Consider the following 20448-nt stretch of genomic DNA (forward strand, 5'->3'; position numbering starts at 1 on the left):
CTGCCAAATTAGCCAGAATATGGTACAATATTGATTGAGCTCATTACATCAGGAGTTATTGTTTTAAGTTAATTTTGGGGGTTTCTTTTTCAGACAACAAGAAGACTCAGGCATCTGTAAGCGGTAAGTAGCTTAATGTCTCACTAATCAGCAGACATTTTTTTCCTTTCCTTTTCTTTCCTTTCCTTTCCTTTCCTTTTTTTTTTTTTTGGTCACTTGGATTTCGGTGACTTTCTTTTCTCCTCTCTCTATAAGACCCTATGAATGCTCTCCAAAACTTAACAGGTGCACCCCCTGTTGGTCCACAAGGAATGGGTATGGGTGTTCGCCCACCTGGAGCGCAAATTGGAGGCATTGGTGGAATGGCCCAGATGGCACAACAGATGAGCCTACCGGGACAGTCACAGCCTGGTAACTCAGGGATGGCCGGACATGGGATAACGGTGTCTGGTACAAATCAACCAAGTAAGTAAAGGCTTCCTTCACAATGGTTAAAATAGGCTTATTAGTTTAAATTTGAGGTGGCACATCGATCTGGTGATACTTCAGGGACTAGTAGGGTTCCAGGACACACATAGGGCCAAGCAATCAGTCCATGACCAATTGAGGAAAGAAAGATTGCTGATACTCCACACAATGACCGAGTCCTACCCCTACAGGTCACTATGTGTTTTGTAGAAACATTTGACTTTTTAAAAACAAGTATAAAATAGTTAACCCTGGTAAACTGTGCTCCCAAAGCAACAAAATATATTGTTTTAGTTATTTGAGAGCGGTTATAGTATTCAGTGAACATGGAGTGCCAGGCATAGGCGGCTCTCTAATTAGATGGTGTAGTTTGCCGCCTAAGGCCTTGTGTTGCCTGGAGCCTCGTGGCCGCCTAAACCACCATTGGGCAGATTGCGTCGGGTCCTCGGTCAGGGACACTAGGAGGGGTCCAGCGGCTTGCTCGAAATGCCACCGGGTGCGAGGCCCCTCCGTGCCCTCTGCCCGGGAGGAGAGCGCCCGTGGCCACTGGTCTGCAGGTCCGCAGTTTGCAGAGCTGCAGACCATGTGTCTCGCGAGATCTGGCCAATCAGAGAGTTGTTGCGGTTACCATGGCAACGCTCATACTGAGTTTAGCGAGACACATGCTCTGCAGCTCTGCACACTGCGGAGCTGCAGACTGGAAATCACCGCCGGACCACCAGGGCATGAAGGACACTGGACCACCAGGGAATGAAGGTATTCAATCTCACCCCCCTCCCACCATTACCCCTTCCCTCCCAGTATCCCCCCTCAGCATCACACCCCTCTCAGTATACCCCCTCCCTCACACCATAACCTCCTCCCTCCCAGTAACACCCTCACTATCACCCCCTCCTTCACACCATTACCCCCTTCCTCTGAGTATCCTCACACCATCACCCCCTCACTTGCAGTATCCCCACTCACTATCACCCCTCTCCCAGTATACCCACTGCGTCCCAGTATCCCCCTTCATTATCACCCCTCTCCCAGTATACTTCCTCCCTCCCAGTAGCCACCTTACTATCACCCCCCTCCAAGTATACCCACTCCCTCACACTATCGCCCCTCCCTACCAGTATCCACCCTCACTACCCCCCCTCCCAGTATACCCCCTCTCACACTATCACCCCCCTCCCTCCCAGTATTCCCCAGTCTTTCCCAGTATTCACCCCTCACAGTAATAACCCCCTCCCTTTTATTATCACCCCCCTCTCTCACACTATCACCCCACTCCCTCCCAGTATACCTCCTGCTTTATACTATCACCCCCTTTCTACCAGTATTATCTATTGCTGCCACACTCACCCTGTCACATTAACATCCCCTTAATCCTGACACACTACCTCCTCCAACCATGCCACATTCACCCTTCACCCCAAAACTGTGATACTCACCCCACCCCAACTATTCCACACTTACACTGTCACATTAACCCCTCTAATCCTGTCACACTCGTCTCTCTTACCATGCCACTATTTGCCCTGACACACTTGCCTCCATTCGCCCTGTCACACTCCCTCATCAAACCATATCATACTCGCCCTCCCTCATTCTCTCTCACAACCCCCCACCCTGTCCCATTTGCCTCCTTCGTCCTGTCACACTCTCCCTGCCACTGGTACCCTTTACTCACTCTGTCACAGTCACCAGCTGAAGACATACATCATACACACTTCATTATTTGGTAAATGATTTTTATGAAAGCTTTTTTGCTCAAACTACATTTTTATTTTTGTTTCTTCAAGTAACCCCTTCACACCACTACTTATGTATACACGACTGCCAGACAATGCAACCATAACCCACAAATGTGTTTAAACGATTGGCATAATTGTAAATTACATTTATTTATTGCCAATTAGATTTGTTTGCAAATTATGATACAACTACAGCCAGAGAGCTCACAATGTAGGGGCACAGGAAGTCGTGACACTGCAAGCTTCTGAACAATGAATGCAGGGACTGACTCTCTGTATCCAGAAGTCCAAGCCCGCCTTTCAATATAGCGAATACTCCTTACACACACACAAAATACAACCCTAATATTTTATACTTTGGGTGTTAGTGGGGCCTCATGCTTGAATTTCGCCTAAGGCCTAGTAAAGTCTAGAGCCGCCTTCCTTGGTGAGAAGCGGCAGATAGATATACTTACTTAAATTTCTTGCTTAAGTAAGTATATCCGACATTCTCTTATTTGGCTCTGTCTTTAGCTCCTGACAGCTTCTAGGTGCCTGGGTCACTATTGTATTCTTGTGCATGCACAAAATTATAAAACCGGTCAATGGAAAATCATGCAAGATCGCCATAGGTCTTGCTCCAGTGCAAGAAATTGCCCTATTTTTCAAAATATCAGGACTTACCTGAGACAAAGTAGATCTTACTTTGCCTCCTGTATATCCTCTGATTATGTTGAAATTAAAATGAAATTCCAATGCAATCTTATGCATTTTTGTGTCTTTATAGGAAAACTCAGAAGTGACAGTGCAACTTTAAGGGAACACAATAGCGTTAGGATTACAAACCTGTATTGCTAATGCTATATTGTCCCTTGCTATATACAGGTCCTGCCATTTGCAAAAAGTATAATTGAATACAAGTTTTACTTCCCTTTCTCCCTTTATTTAGATTAAGTGGTCTGGGTGACTTCAGTGCTTCTTTAAGTAATGAGTGGTGTTTTTTTTTATCACTGTTTACAATCCATTTAATGTGTAAACTTTCATTTTGAGGGGACACTGTGTTCTTAGTTTGTGTATGGGTAGGCAGGATGTCGGACTTCACTGTGCTTTTAAAAAGTAGTTGCAACTAGCTTATTTTTTGAGACCATTTTACTCCTTCTGTGCCCATGTGTTCTTTGTTAAACAGTCATTTGTACTGTCTCATGTGTTTCTCCTGTGAAGAAGTACATAATATGTTGTGTTTTCAAGTATGCAGTAATAGAAGTACAGACCTTTTATTGCATTTGTAATATGACTACTTTTCAACTCCGCTATAGAGCTTTTAACCAGCCTAGAATTCCTCATTACACATTCCAGTGTTTTAGGAGAGACATATTTATTGTTAAATAGGAATAACTTTGTATTACTCCGAATTGTACCACTCGCAGCCCAACTGCAACTTCAGCAAATGGCACAGCAGCAACAGCAGCAGTTTCAGCAACAGCAGGCTGCTTTACAGCAGCATCAGCAGCAGCAGTTCCAAGCGGCAGCGCAGACAGCCATGCAACAGCAGCAGTTCCAGGTGGCAGCAGCAGCTGCAGCACAACAGCAACAACAGCAGCAGCAGCAACAACAGCAGCAGCAGCAGCAGCAACTGCAGGCAGCTCAGCAGCAGCACATACTGAAACTGCAATTGCAACAGCAGAACCAGCAGGTGGGGTGATTTCACATTCTTTGTAACTATCAGAAGTGAGGACTCTTACTATAAGTGTTGTAGTTAGTTGCATGTATGTGCGGTAGAATAATACTCCTGTGATAAGCCACTGGAGGTGCTTCCTGGCTCAGTGCTGCATAGTAGGCAGCAGTGCCGTTCTACGTCTTCATGCTCTGCATGGGGATGCTGAATTTTCCTCATAGAGATGCATAGATTTAATGCATCTCTATGAGGAGGTACTGATTGGGCAAAACGGCGTTTGCCCCACTACCTTGCCGATTTCAGCCAATCCAATGCCTTCCCCAATGGGAAAGCATCGGATTGGCTAAAAATCGGCAATACTGATGTCACAATGGGGCGGAGCTAGCGCTGGTGGACCCGCGCGCAACTGGAAATAAGTTGAGTTTTAATTGCTTTTAAGGGGGCTAAGGCTGGGCAAGACACCTAAATGGTGGGTTAAATACTATAGGGTCAGGAATACATGTTTGTGTTCCTGACCCTATAGTGATCCTTTAAACTTCTGTTGCCTGAACCCCATTATTAACTGAACCATGACTACAGAAATTACATAGTTCACAAGTGTTGCCATCTGCCCAAGTGCTCCACGAATCACCATCTTCTGCGCCCTAACCTAAAGGGTTGCTCCAACCACCATGACCACGTCAGTGATTTGAAGTGGTCATGGTGGTAGGAGTCAGCATGTGCAGTCTTTCTGTAGTTTTGTGTAGTGTTTTTATAGGGTACAAAGATGAGCTCCATTAGTACAGGAGCATACTAAAACAAAAATAAACCATATTTGGTAAATCTACCTTTTATATTATTAATGGAATTGTCACCATAGCACTTACGTTACGTTTTGGTTGAATGTGACAGATAAGTTAACTGCATTACCACCTATGAGAGCCTATCATAATGGCAATATGAGGATATAGAGAGCAGAACTGGGGTACCAACACTACCTCAAGTATATGTCTTACCACCTCTGCAATACTTTGTAAAATACAGGCAGTTTGCCTCCCAATCAAAGAGACACAATTTCTTATAGAATTTGGTGTTGCATAATCTCATTGGTGGGCAGAACATAGTTTTCTGTGGCCTTCCAAATGATTAAGATAATGTGAAGTTCCATGCCAGATAGAAAAGGCCTTTTTCCGAGCCAGAGTAGCAAAATCTTTGCCAACGTTCCACTCCCAATAAAACGTGGGATATTTTTAGGAACTGAAAGATGGACCAATTGGGAATAACAGGTGTAAGCTTACCAGAGCATCTCCTGCCTAGACTAATCTTGTGAGAGGGAGATAATTGCAGTATGAATACCAATAATTTTCCGAATTTGGAGTATGTGTTTTATACGGTACAAGCAAATTCAATTTATAGCTGTGGGAATGGCTTAATCTGAGATATTGTAAGAAGTTAGTTCACTCCTCTATAATTCCCAGCCACCTTTTATTTTCCCACAGAAAGGTCTGGTGTATATAGCTGCTGTAGAAAATTTCTGGTAGTGTGATGATGTGGGCTTCCAACATTAGCTTTGGGATAGTACCTGAGGCTTGTATATGATTATAGAGGTGAATGAGGTGGGCCACTCGTATATGAGCATATTTTACAATTCCTGAAGCTGGCAGGGCAGGAGGCCTTGTGGTTTAGGAGAGATTTTATAGCTTTCATGAACTCCTCCTCATTTGAGAATGGTACAACAAAGTATTCCAACTGTGTTGTCGTCAGAGCATGTAGGGAAATTTCTGCCAATAAATCTTGACCATCTGTTGTGTATCTACTCTTTAAAAACACATTTATTCAAACATAGCAATCTCTGCTCTATACATTAACAAACCTAGCACACTCCTTCAACGCATGTATTACCACACATAAAACATGGGCTAATTAATGATTAGGGGTTCATAAAAATCGGCCTGGATCTAGCGCAGCATAAACTTAATCATAGCTTTTATTTGACTAGGTAAACATTTCTTTTTTTTTTGTGCATGGTAATAACTTTGCAGATCCTACAATGCCCCAACAGCACATGCAGGTTCAAGATTAAACATAGCATAGAGAAACGTAACTGTTGATCAGCATTTTGATGAGACTGCACATTATAAGGGTGCATAGGGAGAGAGCAAGTTATGCTTAACAATAGTGGGGTAACTAGCAAGACTAAATGCTTAAAAGTAAGTGTAAGTGAGATGCCCGTTGTAGTAGTGTAGGTTAGGCTTCAGATGTGAGTCGGGCATAATATACATGTTGTGTCTCATGCAAGGCTTATTAGAATGTAATACCACTGGGGGCTAGGTAACCATTTCTGGTCTTGTATATCTATATATTTTTTTGTCGTTGAGTTGAATGTTGTTTAAAAGTGTTTTTTATGTCCCCTTAGCAACTACAGCAGCAACAACAACAGCAGCAACAGCAGCAACTGAGATTGGCACATATTCATCAGATCCAGCAGGCTCAGGTCATCCAAGCACAGCAGCAGCCACAACAAATGCAGCAGCAACCACAGCAAGTCATGCAGATTCAGCAGATGCAGCAGCAGCAGCAGCAGCAGGTTGCCCAAAATCAGCAACAGCTGCTTTCTACCCAATCTCAAGGACAGTCCATGGTGTCCCCGGTTATGTCTGTAACACTCACACCGCAGCAGCAGCAGCAACAGCAACAGCAGCTCAAATTAATGCAGGTATTTTTTACAGAAATGTATTTTTTAAATGTGGTTGTCAGCGCAGGGTTGTCATTTTGTGTTAAAGTGTTTGTAATAACACTTTTAAAGGTTGCCCTTCTCAGTGTTCAGTTTCTGCTATATTTCTTGTCCACAGACACGCGTCCAGCAGCAGGCCCTACAGCAGGCACAGCAGCAGCAGGCTCAGCAGCAAGCACAGCAGCAGGCTCAGCAGCAGGCGCAGCAGCAGGCTCAACAAGTTGCACAGCAGCAGGCTCAGCAGCAAGCTCAACAACAGGCACAGCTAGCAGCTCAACAGGCAGCCCAGCAACAGGCGGCTCAGCAACAGGCGACCCAGGCTCATATGGCTGCTTCTGGGGGACAGGTAAGTGTAGCCGCTTTGATTTTTGTTTGGTGCATGGATTTCTGATTTGCAAAAGAAACAAATAAAGAAGCACTATAGACACGCGACTTATGGTGCATTACAGCACTGTCCTCTAGGTCATATATACTCACAAGTAATTTCCCTTAGTCTGTATATGTGCCGTAGGGAGGATTAGTAGACTTTAATCCCCTGAGTGAACATTTCTTTTGCTTTAACCTCTAGGTGTGTAAATCTTTTTGTATGGGTCAGGCTTAGGCCTAGAGGATCTCCTTTTTGTGTTACAGTGCTTGTTTAATTTTGTTTCTTCTATGCTAGTTGAAAAACGCCTGTTGATATTACATATGTTGATGTAGGACTTTGTAAGAATTTACAACTGATAACCCAGTATATTTAAATAAAATAAATTCTATAGGAGGTTCTATAAACGACTTTATACTGTTAATCACGTTGCTTGCATAAATAATACATACAAATTGGACAGTGTTTTAAAGTTGTTTTTTTAAGAGAAGATGTCTGTTCTTCTATTCAGGATGACAAATTCATCTAATCCAACTAGCAGGTCAGGTTAAACAGTGCTGCATCTGGAGCTTGACTTGTTGAATACGCCATTCCTTGATATAGTGTAAATATCTTTGGTGGGTTGACTGGATTTTTGTTACTGTTTTTTCCTTTTCTTGAAGAAGCAATCGATGCACTATAACCTCCACGGGCCAGTGTCCTGCTTATGGTGGCCAGAGTGTGGGTGACAAAATAACAACGGAGCATGGCAAACTGTTTGGAAATTGTTCTCCCGCACTCAGACCACACGGATGGTGCAGAATTGAAACTTCTTCATTATCAATGTCCATTTTTTATAGTCTGGATGGAAGTGATTGACTAAATGGGGGCAGGTTAGTCCAACACTCTCAACCTATCACTGTGCCTAGGATAGGTGGAATTGACATTGAAAGTTTTGCATAATCAGTGTGACTGAAAAGAGGTCTCTGGGTTCTGAGTAGAGCCTAATTTTATGAAACTGATTCCAAACAAAAAGGCTTGGTCCGCCTCCATGGCTGAGATCATCAATCTTTATGATCTCAGCTAAGCCAATTCTTTCCCTTAGGAAAGCCTTATGAGGATACTGCGCGCATGTTCGCTATGGGTTACATTTAGCACCTCCAAGCAGAGCGTCGAGATGCTGAAAATAAGTGCTGACACAGGAGACTCTAGTAGCCGTCTGAGTGTTAATAGGCAGCAATGTAAACACTGCCTTTTCTCTGAAGGCTACAGGGACAGGCTATAGACATCAGAACAACTTCAAAATCTGTAGTGGTTCTGGTGACTATAGTGTCCCTTTAAGAATTGCTTTTTTCTCATGGAAAATTAAACTGGCTCCTAACTTTTTCAACTGGCCCCTAAATTCCAAACAAATTTGTCAAGCCCTGCTCTAACTATTACAGCACCATATGAGGTAGTGACCTTGACAGTACTTTTTGTTTTCGGTTCTGTTTTAATTTTTGGGTTTATTTAGTAAACCTAGAATTGATGAGAATTAAATTTTTTAGGCCAAAGTAACTAAAAGGGACACTGTAGGGTTAGGAATGCAAACCTGTATTCATAATGTTATAGTACCCCTGTCTCAAGTAAAATACAGGTCCCTTTTTACCAGCAGCGAGACTCCATCAGTGCTACTTACCAATTCTCGTCCCATGACATCATCGAGGATGCATGGCCTCCTCTGCGGTGGTCCAATCCAAGGCTCCTCATAGAGGTGCATTATGGACCTGATGCACGTGCATTCAAGGTTTTTTTTGGGGGGGGGGGGGGGGGGGGGGAGGAAGGGGGAGGGTTTTCTCAGGAAAGTATTGTATTTACAGCTTTCCTATAGACTTCCATGTCATGTGACCGCATTTTATTCAATCAATACAGTGGAAGCGCCTCTGGGGTCTGTCACCATTACGTACACTAGAGCAGGGCTACCCAAAAGGTAGATCCACAGATGTTTTAAAACTACAGCTTCCCTGATGCTTTCATTCTAAAGGCATGCAAAGTATCAAGGGAGCTGTAGTTCTACAACATCTGGGCATCTCCTTTTTGGGCACCCCTGCACTAGAGGTTAAATTAACACTGCTTCTAAAGGTTTCTAAAAAAAATTGCAATGTTTTACATTGCAGGATTAAAAGGACAGGGCAATTACACTGCATTGAGATGACATGATCTGGATGACTATATTGTCTCTTTAATAAAAATATTTCCAACTGACAAATCATTCAGCTTTGGTACTTTGGCCAAAAATGCGTAATTGCGTTCACTTTTTTGCTGTAGTTCCTGGTTTGGTGAGTAATCCATTATGACTTCTGGTTTTGTAGCATAATCATTACAATAACATTGTCTTATATGGTTGATCTGCTAGAATTTGACTTTTCATATGTTCAAATTGGAATGCCTTAACCCCTTAAGGACCAAACTTCTGGAATAAAAGGGAATCATGACATGTCACACATGTCATGTGTCCTTAAAGGGAAACTCCAGTGCCAGAAAAACGATCCGTTTTTCTGGTACTGGAGGGTCCCTCTCCCTCCCACCCACCAATCCCCGGTTACTGAAGGGGTGAAAACCCCTTCAGTGACTTACCTGAGGCAGCGGCGATGTCCCTCGCCGCTGTCTCCGCCTCCGCGACGCTCCTCCTTGTGATTGCGTCGGCCGGTGGGCGAGACTGATCTCGCCCACCGGCTGAGGAGACCTAATGCGCATGCGCGGAAATGCCGCGCATGCGCATTACGTCTCCCCATAGGAAAGCATTGAAAAATCATTTCAATGCTTTCCTATGGGGTTTTGATAGACGCTGGAGGTCCTCACACAGCGTGAGGACATCCAGTGACGCTCTAGCAAGGGTTTCCTGTGCTAGAAACTAGGAAGTGACCTTATGAAAAACTGCAATAATTACACTTGCAGGGTTAAGGGTAGTTGGCACCCAGACCACTCCAATGAGCAGAAGTGGTCTGGGTGCCTGGAGTGTCCCTTTAAGGGGTTAAAAGTGATTAGCGAATGTCTGAATTAGCAGTTTTCAAGCTAAATGTTGTTGTTTTTTTTTTTTTGTAAATATTGTTTTTATTGAAAGAGAAACATGTATTATGAAGACAACACTACATGTTAGTTTGAGACATGCAGGTCCAACACAATTCAAACTCCGTAATACAACCATTAAGGAACAAACTTTTTGGATGAAAACGATATCGGAACATCGTTAGTTAGGTTATCTGATGCTATTGCACCTCATTTAGAATCTCAATATTGAAGATCCCTCCATCTTCTAGAATCATCTTGTTTGTTGTGTTCTTTTAAAAATGTTTTGCTGTTTTCCATATCTATGGTTTCTTCAGTCACTCACAAACATATTGGTTCTAAATGTAGAAAAGAAATCCAGGCACTCCAAGGTATTCCACCAATTAGGCAATTTTATTGGACCCAAGCACTACATTTTGGTGCTTGGGTTCAATAAAATTGCCTAATTGGTGGAATACCTTGGAGTGCCTGGATTTCTTTTCTACATTTACACTTGATATTTCGGTCCCTTTGGTACTGGGGCTTATGCAGCTCATTGCACCCAGATTCCAGGACAAGGGATAGAGTGCATTTTCCATTGCCTAGATTTAAACATAAAACTTTTTTGGAATTTACGATCATTCCAGAAAGGCTATATCTGGGTTGCCCAAAAGATAGATCCCCAGATGTTTTAAAACAGCAACTTCCATCGTGCTTCATCATTCTAAAGGCATGCAAAGTGTAAAGGGAGCTGTAGTTCTACAACATACTGGGGATATACCTTTTGGGCTAGATTATTAAAAGCGTATCCTGTAATATTACCTGATTTTAAAAGGTGTTAAAACCACCAGCATAAAAGTACCTAGCTCTATAGAAATTGTACAGGTATGAGTTAAGGAATAAGTTGGAAAACGTTAGTGAGATATTGGCTGCTCTGCCCATTTGCTGTGATCTGCAAACTTTTGGTGCTGATATGTTATGCTTGAGGTGCTGACTTGTCTTCAGTAGTTTGTACTACTTGTCTTGCTCCCCAGGCCCCTTACAGTTGTGGCATTGCATGTGCTCCTTCCCTCCCCCTCCACAATTGCATTTCATGTTTTTACTTTTTGTCTGTGTACCTCTGTCCTCCAAAGATGTTCACCGCAGCTGTGGCTCGAGGTGGGATGCCAGTAAGACCCAGGTTCCCGCCCACCACGACTCCATCTGTCACGTCTCCAGGTTCCACTCCTTTGGGAGGACAGCAGATCCCACAGGTATTGACTGACTTACGGGTGCCAGAGTTGTGACATGGTCTGTTAGTAAGCTACCATCCTGCAGGTACTAACTGAGCACAAATGCTTCTGTGGGGCAACCATAACCTGCTTCTCTGACCCTGTCAAGAATGTCATGTCTGTCTGGATAAAAGAAACACCTAATTTTTAAGGGCTGTTCTCAATAGTTAATAAAGTATGGTGTTTGCTTTGTCTTGCAAACTTAAACTAAGCTTTAGTGCTATTTAAGTACAGAATGTGGAAGCTATATTGTTATTTTCAAAGGATCTTAAAAGGGATTCTACACAGAATTCTAAAATGTTAAACACAAACTTTAATATTTGTGTACACATTTGTAAGATAACATTAACACCATAGTATTGTAGTTAAGAACATATTTCTATCTAACTTTTACACAAAGTGTTCTTACTGAATTGTTTTGTAGGTGGTTGAAGTGGAGGTAAATATAAAATGTGATTGTCTCTTGTGGTCTTCGTATATTATTGTAAAGCGCTGCGGAATTAGTTGGCGCTATCTGAATGCCAATAATAATAATTGGTGCTGCCATTTTATAATGATATATTCGATGCCAATGACTCTCTGCATACGTGCAGACTTGGGTTGTATGCAGTGAAATAGGAGATATTGGGAATTTTGCAATGGATGCCAGGCTGTACCAGAAGGACCTTGCATTTTATACAAATCCAATTTTATTCTATTAATTATTATACCTAAACTAACTTTTACTCTACTCTTGACAGAGTTCTCCCATGGAAATGACATTTCATTTTTAAGCTGCATATGTAGAGGGAATGGCCTGATGTTATGATCCTGTCCTATGAATATTTGTTTTCTATAGGGATTTGCTTTACCTTGGAAAACAATTAAGACTGTGTTTGGTTTACAAATAGCATTTACAGTAAGTCATTAATATATATGTGATGGTCATGGAATTACCCCTTCTTGTCCCATGATGCCTGCAGTCTGGCGGCTGTTATTATTCTTGCCTGTAAATTGTCGGTGCTCCATGGTTTTAACCCCAGTATTCTCATAGGTATTTTTTTCAGATGAGAATACTGTCTTGATTTCAGATGTTCAGAGTTATTCCCTCTGATTTCTTAATGCAACATCCAAATCAACACTAAAAAGGGAAGGCTTCAGTGGCAAATGCATAAGCAATGATTCCCATTTCCTTTACATACATAGCTGAACTTGGCACAGTGAGGTACCTTTTATATAATATGTTTTTTATTAAAAGGATTCTCTAAGCACCAAACCAACTTTCGTTTGATGAAGCAGTTTTGTTGTATAGATCATGATACTGCAGTGTCACTGCTCAATTCTCTGTCATTTAGAAGGTATATCATCACTTTATCCCTTTATCATCACCTCGCCTGGCTCACACAGTCTACATGAAAATCATGGTTTAAGTTTCAATCGGATATGACAGCACAATGTGTTTACTTTAGAAGTTATGTCCTGCTCACAAGCAGCAAGCTCTTGCAAGTTATTAACAGAGCAGGAGATTAGCACTTGTAAATTTAAAAGACTTTTAAATATTAGATCTCATATTACAGTGAGACTCTGTGGGTCACATGTAGGAAAGGCGTGGCTATGGCTGCTTAAACAAAGTTAATTAACTCATAAATGTCAGGGAATGGAGCAGAGTCATGTTCTACACACCAAAACCACTCCATTAAGATACAGTTGTTTTGGTGATAATACTCTCTCTCTTTTTTAAAAAGATAACTGACCCTTCAAAGCAGACCTGACAGGTGCAGCAGATATATAATATTTTCATCTAACAAAACCATAGTTAATTTAATCCGTAATAACCAGCTGACTTTTTCTGTGTTTAGATGATCATCTGGGACTGGCATTACTGCTTTCCACTCACAGTCATAGTTTTTGATTTCAATAAGAAAAATTGAGCCTTAGATTCTAACATGTGACCTGATTTACAAACAGCATTCCCCTGTGCAGAGAATACGGAGCCGTTGTTTGAGCTGCGTCGCGATATGAACATACAAAAGGCTGTACTAGCTGCAACCTTTATTTCAATTTATTTTAACTCTTATTAGTGAGGAGACTGCATGTTTCTGACCTGGCTAAAGTAACAATATAAGATGTGTAGTACAAACAAATAGTAGAAGTTATTAGCAAAACATAATCCCTATTGCAACCTGCATGAAGGCAAAGTCTACATTTGTATTTGGTATCTTAAACAAGAAACAAGCGGGCAATATATGTATAAGGCTTTATCAGACCATTCTCATTTAACATCTCCTGCCATTCCAATTACGTTTATGCTCTTTGCCAGATCATTTTCAAACGCTTTAGGATAGCATCTCCCCTCCTGTCATCTTTTGGAACATTTAATGCCCCCTGGAATTTGTCGTCTTATCCACCTGTTCATCAGTAGCTGTTTATGAATGTGTGATCTGGTTATGTGAAAGCTCCGTGTTGATGTTTGAGATCTCATGTACAGGTGGTTTACAGCAGATATATCAATTTCACTAATTGTTCAGATCCAATTGACAGGAATAGTATGTTGTGCAGTAGTAGGAGGAAACTGAATCATGTACCTAAGCTCTATGTCTAACTGTTTTTCCTCTTTATCAATCAGTTTCCCTCAACCCCCTGCTTGGACTTTATATTCACTTGCAAAGTATCTGTTTATTTCAGGTTGCTCAGAGCAGCATATCCTTAATGTCTTCACCATCTCCGGTACAGCAAGTGCAAACTCAACAATCAATGCCACCACCCCCCCAGCCATCCCCACAGCCTTCACAACCCATGTCACAACCAAACTCCAATGTCAGGTAAGCAGTGCCTTAACTTTGAATTGAGGTCCCCATTGTTGATAGTAATGTTGCTTGTAGGGTAAGCATCTTTTACACTGGCTTATTAGTATTTAATGTTTAACCCCTTAAGGACACATGACGTGTGACATGTCATGATTCCCTTTTATTCCAGAAGTTTGGTCCTTAAGGGGTTAAATACACATGTAGTTTTAAATGTCACAATGTGTGAATAAACAATAGAAGAAAAGACTAGGCATAGGTCTAAAGTGCAGGCAGTTTATTGCAGGAAGGGCAGCATCGTTTTGACTCATGACAGAGCCTTTATCAAGCTTTATATGTCTGGACCTGAAACATTGCATCTTTCATCCAATAATTTGGCCTGCGCTTCTATTGTTGAATTTGGTATCCTCTGGACTGGAGACACGGTTGCCATCTCGAAATGTATGCCTGCCCGACATTATTTTCAGATTGGTGCTTTCCACAGACTTTCACCCATCAGCATACCTGGAGTGTTGCCTGCTGTCTTTTGGTGGTCGCAGTATTTAAAGGGACACAATTGGCATCAAAACAGCTTTAACTTAATAAAGTAGTTTTGGTGTATAGATCATGTCCCGGCAGTCTCACTGTTCAAGTCTCTGCATTTAGGAGTTAAATCACTTGTTTATGTTTATGCTGTGCCAGGCACACTTTGCCTGGCTGAAATAAAATGGTTTAATTTTCAATCAAATGTAACTTGCTTTAGAAGTTGTTACCTCCTGCTCTGCAAATTAAACTTGTATCACAAACAAGATGCTTCTGCAGGTTCTACAAGGCTATTAACATAGCAGGACATATGAAATTCTATATTAAACAGATTGTGCAATAATGGAATCTAAATTATCTAGATTCCTTTTGAAAGGTGTTTAGGGAGGCTTTGCAAGTCACATGCATGGACGTGTGACTAGGATTGTATAAACAAAGTGATTTAACTCTTAAATTGCAGATAATTGAGCAGTTAGATTGCAGAAACCTGATCTTTACAGCAAAACCGCTCCATTAAGCTAAAGTTGTTTTTGGTGCCTATAGCATCCCTTTAAGTCTTATAGGTGAGGAAGACTGGTCTATTCCTTACTGTACTTTTATTTGTTTTGTGCTTTCCCCCTAAAATCACCTTTCTGGGTTTATGTGCTATCTTCTGCAGCTCCGGTCCAGCACCTTCGCCAAGCAGCTTTATACCTAGTCCATCCTCTCAGCAATCCCAAAGCCCAGCATCGGCTCGCACACCTCAGGCTTTCAGTGTCTCCTCACCAGGACCTCTAAATACCCCAGGTAAGAGGTATAGCCGTGCTTTAGTAAAAGCTGTAGAATATTGGATGCTGCTCTGTGTTTCTGTACTCTAGATACCCTAATCTCTCTCTCTCCTTCAATGGTACAGGAAATCCAAATTCTGTGATGAGTCCTGCAAGTTCCAGCCAGTCAGAGGAACAGCAATACTTGGAGAAGCTAAAGCAGCTTTCAAAGTATATAGAGCCATTGAGACGCATGATTAACAAGATTGATAAGAATGAAGGTGAGTTTCAGGTCACTTTGGGCCACACTTATGAGAGTTCTGAGCTTACCCTGGGCTGCCTCTTTAATGTATTATAATTGAAAAGTTAGATTTAATAGACCACAAGGGGAAGTTGGACAAAATGGCCTTTGGTCAGACAACTGTGCTAATTTGATTGTTTCTCGTGTCTCAGTGCTTGTTGTTGTTCTAGGAATTATTACCACTTTAAACCATAGTTGCATATATATATATATATATATATATATACAAATGCATATCTTGTCTCACAAATGTATGCATGTATAGAATGGATTTTTTTTTTTTTTTTTTAAATACTACTAGATTGTAAGAAACCATGTTCCTTCATTTGTATTCATGCATGCCTTGTCTTGTAGTTAACTATATCTGGAATCCTATTAACATAGAAACACTGTTTTCTATTGTTTAAAAAGTTGTTGACTTATTTTACTCCATATAACTAGGTAGTTCACGCTGGTATTTGTATAGTCTAAAATACCTAATGAACTTCAAATTTGGATAGAGCAAATCTATATAAATACAATATTTAAATTTTGAAACCCTATTCTATAGTCGTCATGTGTTTTAGGGCTCAATGCACTATGTTTGTCCTTTGGATTTTAGAAAGAAAGAAAGATCTTAGCAAGATGAAGAGTCTTCTGGATATTCTCACAGATCCTTCCAAGCGGTATGAATCTGTCCTGTAGGTTTACTTTCAATATATGTTGCGGACTGTCCTCTAACTCACATTCTGTTCTTTTCACAGGTGTCCCTTAAAGACCTTGCAAAAGTGTGAGATTGCTCTGGAGAAGCTGAAGAATGACATGGCTGTGGTGAGACGCCTTGACATTTAATTTTCTTGGGGATCCTGGGAGCTTTTCATGTTGTATGAGAACATATAAGTACATGCAGAGTGGGAAAAGACTTTGGAGATCTGGGAAGCTTTTGCAAAAACATTTTTTTCTTGTCTACCTATTGTACAGCGATGCATAATATGTTGGCAATACATAAATAATTATAAAGCATCTGGATCTGCCTGAATTTAGATAATTTATGTAAAAGCAGAATATAATGTCTCATGCTCCCTTGCAAAGTGCACCTTGTATGGTTTTTCAAGAGCACCTTTTTGTAATATGTAGTGGAAATATAGTGTGCTCAGTCCTATGAATGGAGCTTGCCTGTGCAAAGCTGTAAAACTAGTGGAGGGAATAGTGTATGTAGATGTATCAGTCATGCAATTTTTAAATAACAGAGTTATTCATTAAAATATAAATGGTCTGGAATGTAAGTGCATTTAAAATTTTTGTTCAAAATAACCGAACTCGGAATATCATAGCCACTTATATTTTCAATTTGACTGTTCTGGCCTGTAATTTAGAATGATAGGAAATGTGGGTTTAAAATGCCAATTTCACACAAGTTGGATGCTAATTTGGCTGGTAACTATAAGTTTGTATTATTTGTGTGTACACGTTTGTAGCCAACACCACCGCCACCCACAGTTCCTTCGACTAAGCAACAATATCTCTGCCAGCCACTCCTGGACGCTGTCCTGGCTAATATTCGATCACCAGTATTCAACCATTCCCTGTATCGAACCTTTATGCCAGCAATGACTGCTATTCATGGACAGCCAATAACGTGAGTCCTTGCCACAGTTACTCTTTTTATTAATCGTGCTGTCTTTGCTTTTGGTGTTAAGCCATGGTTGAACAGTTTAACACAGAAGTTCTGTCCCAGATGTAAATCATGCCACGTTCTCACTCTTTTCTTGACCACTAGAACACTATAAGGTAAGACAGCATCTGGATACTCCTGGCCACATAATAATTTAATTGAGCTGAAGTTGTGTGGCTGGAGTGTTCCTATAAATATGAACATTAAACTATCTTGTTACTACAGTAAATAACAGTTTGGATTGTTGCGCTTACTTTGTCTTAGTTGTCATCGGTTTGTAGACTTTCAGAGTAAGAGGCCAATGAGCACAAACAGATGCATACATACCTAGAGAGACTGTTGCACCAAGACACAGGATTTGAATTCATAAAAATATCTGTGAAGTCACTTATATTGCAATTTCAGGAACAACCCCTATCAGTCTTATTGACTAAAGTGAGAATTCAAAGTGAATTTCCATTTTAAGGCCAAAATAGCTTAACTGAAATCATAGTTAACGTTTTCGGGTCAGCTATTTTTTTTTTTTACTTTTAATTCTCACTTTAGTGTTTACTCTGACAAGATCCACTGAAAGCTTGCAGAGTTACTCAGCTCAGTGGAAACTATCAAGAATGTCTGATTTAGGGAATGCCCATAACCCTAATTTGCTGTTATAAAGACTTTATTACAATCAATCAGTTTGTCTTTGAGCGATTTTTGGTTAGTTTTTTGTGTGCCTAGTACATAACCTAGTTGGGGAAGGGGGTTTAACTAGTATGATCGGAATTACCCAGATGTTTGTTGCATTTGTGTGCCAAGTACATAACCTGGTTGGGGAAAGGGGTTTAACTAGTATGATCGGAATTATCCAGATGTTTGCTGCATTAATGTAGAAATCTGATTGTTCAAAGTAATAAAACATTCACACCAGAATTCCAAAGGTCTGAGTGGGTGATTTAGTATTAAACCTTTAAATGTTCTTAGTGTAGTTTAGATGTGGCATAATTGTACTTTGTGCTTTAAATTATGAAGGTCTGTCCTTACATGTTATACATACTAGTTAATTTACCTCTGCAGTGCAACAATGGATCCGCAAGCTTTATTTCAATATATTCATCTTTTCTTTACAATGTATTTTGGTGTTAAGGCCCACAGTATATATGCAGTGTGACATTTTTAAAATGATCACAAAATTAAACTTCTAACATAATATGGTTCTTGCTGTTTCTTAGGGCCCAAACTGTTACACCTCGGAAGAGGAAGTTTGATGAAGATGAAAGACAAAGTATACCAAACGTACTTCAAGGGGAGGTTGCCAAACTGCACTCTAAGTTTTTGGTGAATCTTGACCCTTCCCACTGTAGTAACAATGGAACTGTACATCTTATATGCAAGTTGGGTGAGTCACAAATATTTCTCACTGTCCCCTCTTGGTGCTATGTGCATCTTCAATGGACAGTCCACACACAGATTGTCCAGGATCATATTTGAATTTTCCAAATAAAGTCATCCTCTGCTGCACTTTAGTGCTACCCGTATCTCAATAATTAAAAAAAAAAAGGATAAGGCACCTAGTGGAAAAAGATGTGTGCATTTATGTGGAACTTCCCTAAGAAACCTAATGTATCATGGAGCGATGACATTGCCAACACAATGAAATGCAGCAGAAATATTTTAACGTCTGCTGCGCCTCTCACCCCTGTGAATATTTCAATGTTTACTAGAGTGAAGGATTTAGGAACGATCATTTTTAGAGAATTTCCAGTCCAGTGTAGTTTATCCTCTGTACTTTTGATAAAATAAAAAGTGTCCCATGCCAGTTTTACATATATTTATTTCATATTCTCTAGATGATAAAAACCTACCAAGTGTCCCACCATTGCAGCTTAGCGTCCCGGCTGATTATCCAGAACAGAGTCCTCTGTGGATGGACAACCCACGACAATATGGTAACTAATGACTATTATACGTTTTCATAATCATTAGCAACTGTAATGAAGTCCTTAAGTATGACAGGAATAGTCCAACATACAATATAGATGTAACTAAATGTTTCCTAACTGGGAAATATGCCATTCAATATTTATCATGGAAAAAAAGAGACTTTTGGAGGTCATGGACAGATTTGTTACTTAATAGCATTATATCTATAAGCATGGAAGTATAGCCACGCCTGCACGTTAATTTAATAGTTGTATGCTTTTTTTCCTTTTTCTTCTAGAAGCTAATCCGTTCCTGCAGTCTGTTTATCGTTACATGACCTCCAAACTCCTCCAGCTCCCTGACAAGCACTCTCTCACAGCACTATTAAACACCTGGGCCCAGAGCATACGCCAGGCATGCCTGTCTGCCGCATAGAGACTGAATAACTTTCAGTAAAAAAAATAAATAAAAGAAAAAACGAATCCAGTGTGGAATGGAGTCTTCAAATGCCTTATATTTTTTTTGGGGTCCAATATATTTAGAAGCACGTGAGGACTGCCCTAACCACGAAGAACTATGTTTATCAGCTGTCACTTTTAAAACCTGGCCTGCGCTTATCCATGAATACATTTGTACTCCATTCAGATAGCACTAATGTTCTAGGATGGTTCCTGTGATGGAATCGAGGCAAGACTGACTGAAAATGTGACGCCTTATTCCATTTCTCCTCGTTGGCATGGCTGAGAGAATATTTAAATAGTACTCAAGGGTGAATTCTGCTTTCTCTTACGGTGGTGATTGCTAAATCCTGGTGCACATAGCATCAGTATCGCATGTATTCAAAATGTAACACTTATTGTATCAGGCAACATTTGCATAGGAGTGAATTTTAATTGCCAATTGGTTTATTAAAATACATGGAAAATTGTCTCCAGGGAATGCTATACTTATTGGAATAACTATTGCTGCCGCACTTTCCAAATGAAAGATATCCTGGTTTATTGCCCTAGAGAACAGCTGTGTGTTCCCTGTAAACAGTGTTCTTATGAAGACATTAAGCTAAATGATTTGTTGCTTTAATTCCCTCAAACCCAAAGGTTTTTATTTACTAAACAAGGAATTGAAAACGGATTTTAAAAATGCAGGCCATTTTATCAGAATTTCTTCAACCAATTTGGCCTGCATTTTGCCCAGAATGGCTTCCAGTTAACCACAATTTATGGCTTAGCAGATAAATATCTCTTCCGGTGCCCTCCAACTCCCCAATGATACTAGAGTTCCCTTTATGATAATGGTTTAACGTAACACCCACTGAATGTGGTTTC

General features: G+C 40.7%; 1 protein-coding gene across 4 annotated transcripts in view; it reads left to right on the forward strand.

The window, feature by feature from the left end:
* The window catches only part of MED15 (mediator complex subunit 15), a 28078-nt gene extending 8027 nt beyond the window's left edge, over nucleotides 1–20051 (forward strand). The window contains exons 4-18 of one of the 4 annotated variants that reach the window (XM_063454508.1): nucleotides 94–123; nucleotides 256–465; nucleotides 3614–3879; nucleotides 6257–6556; nucleotides 6693–6920; nucleotides 11078–11197; nucleotides 13880–14016; nucleotides 15179–15306; nucleotides 15413–15547; nucleotides 16169–16232; nucleotides 16311–16377; nucleotides 17025–17185; nucleotides 18433–18599; nucleotides 19051–19149; nucleotides 19422–20051. In XM_063454508.1, coding sequence (XP_063310578.1) covers nucleotides 94–123; nucleotides 256–465; nucleotides 3614–3879; nucleotides 6257–6556; nucleotides 6693–6920; nucleotides 11078–11197; nucleotides 13880–14016; nucleotides 15179–15306; nucleotides 15413–15547; nucleotides 16169–16232; nucleotides 16311–16377; nucleotides 17025–17185; nucleotides 18433–18599; nucleotides 19051–19149; nucleotides 19422–19558 — 2249 coding nt within the window. In that variant the 3' untranslated portion in view covers nucleotides 19559–20051. The remainder of the gene's footprint in view (nucleotides 1–93; nucleotides 124–255; nucleotides 466–3613; nucleotides 3880–6256; nucleotides 6557–6692; nucleotides 6921–11077; nucleotides 11198–13879; nucleotides 14017–15178; nucleotides 15307–15412; nucleotides 15548–16168; nucleotides 16233–16310; nucleotides 16378–17024; nucleotides 17186–18432; nucleotides 18600–19050; nucleotides 19150–19421) is intronic. The other 3 variants (XM_063454509.1, XM_063454510.1, XM_063454511.1) reach the window with 3 other exon arrangements.
* The last annotated feature ends 397 nt before the right edge of the window (nucleotides 20052–20448 follow it).

Source organism: Pelobates fuscus, chromosome 5, assembly GCF_036172605.1.
Source record: "Pelobates fuscus isolate aPelFus1 chromosome 5, aPelFus1.pri, whole genome shotgun sequence".
NCBI classification, from domain to species: domain Eukaryota; kingdom Metazoa; phylum Chordata; class Amphibia; order Anura; family Pelobatidae; genus Pelobates; species Pelobates fuscus.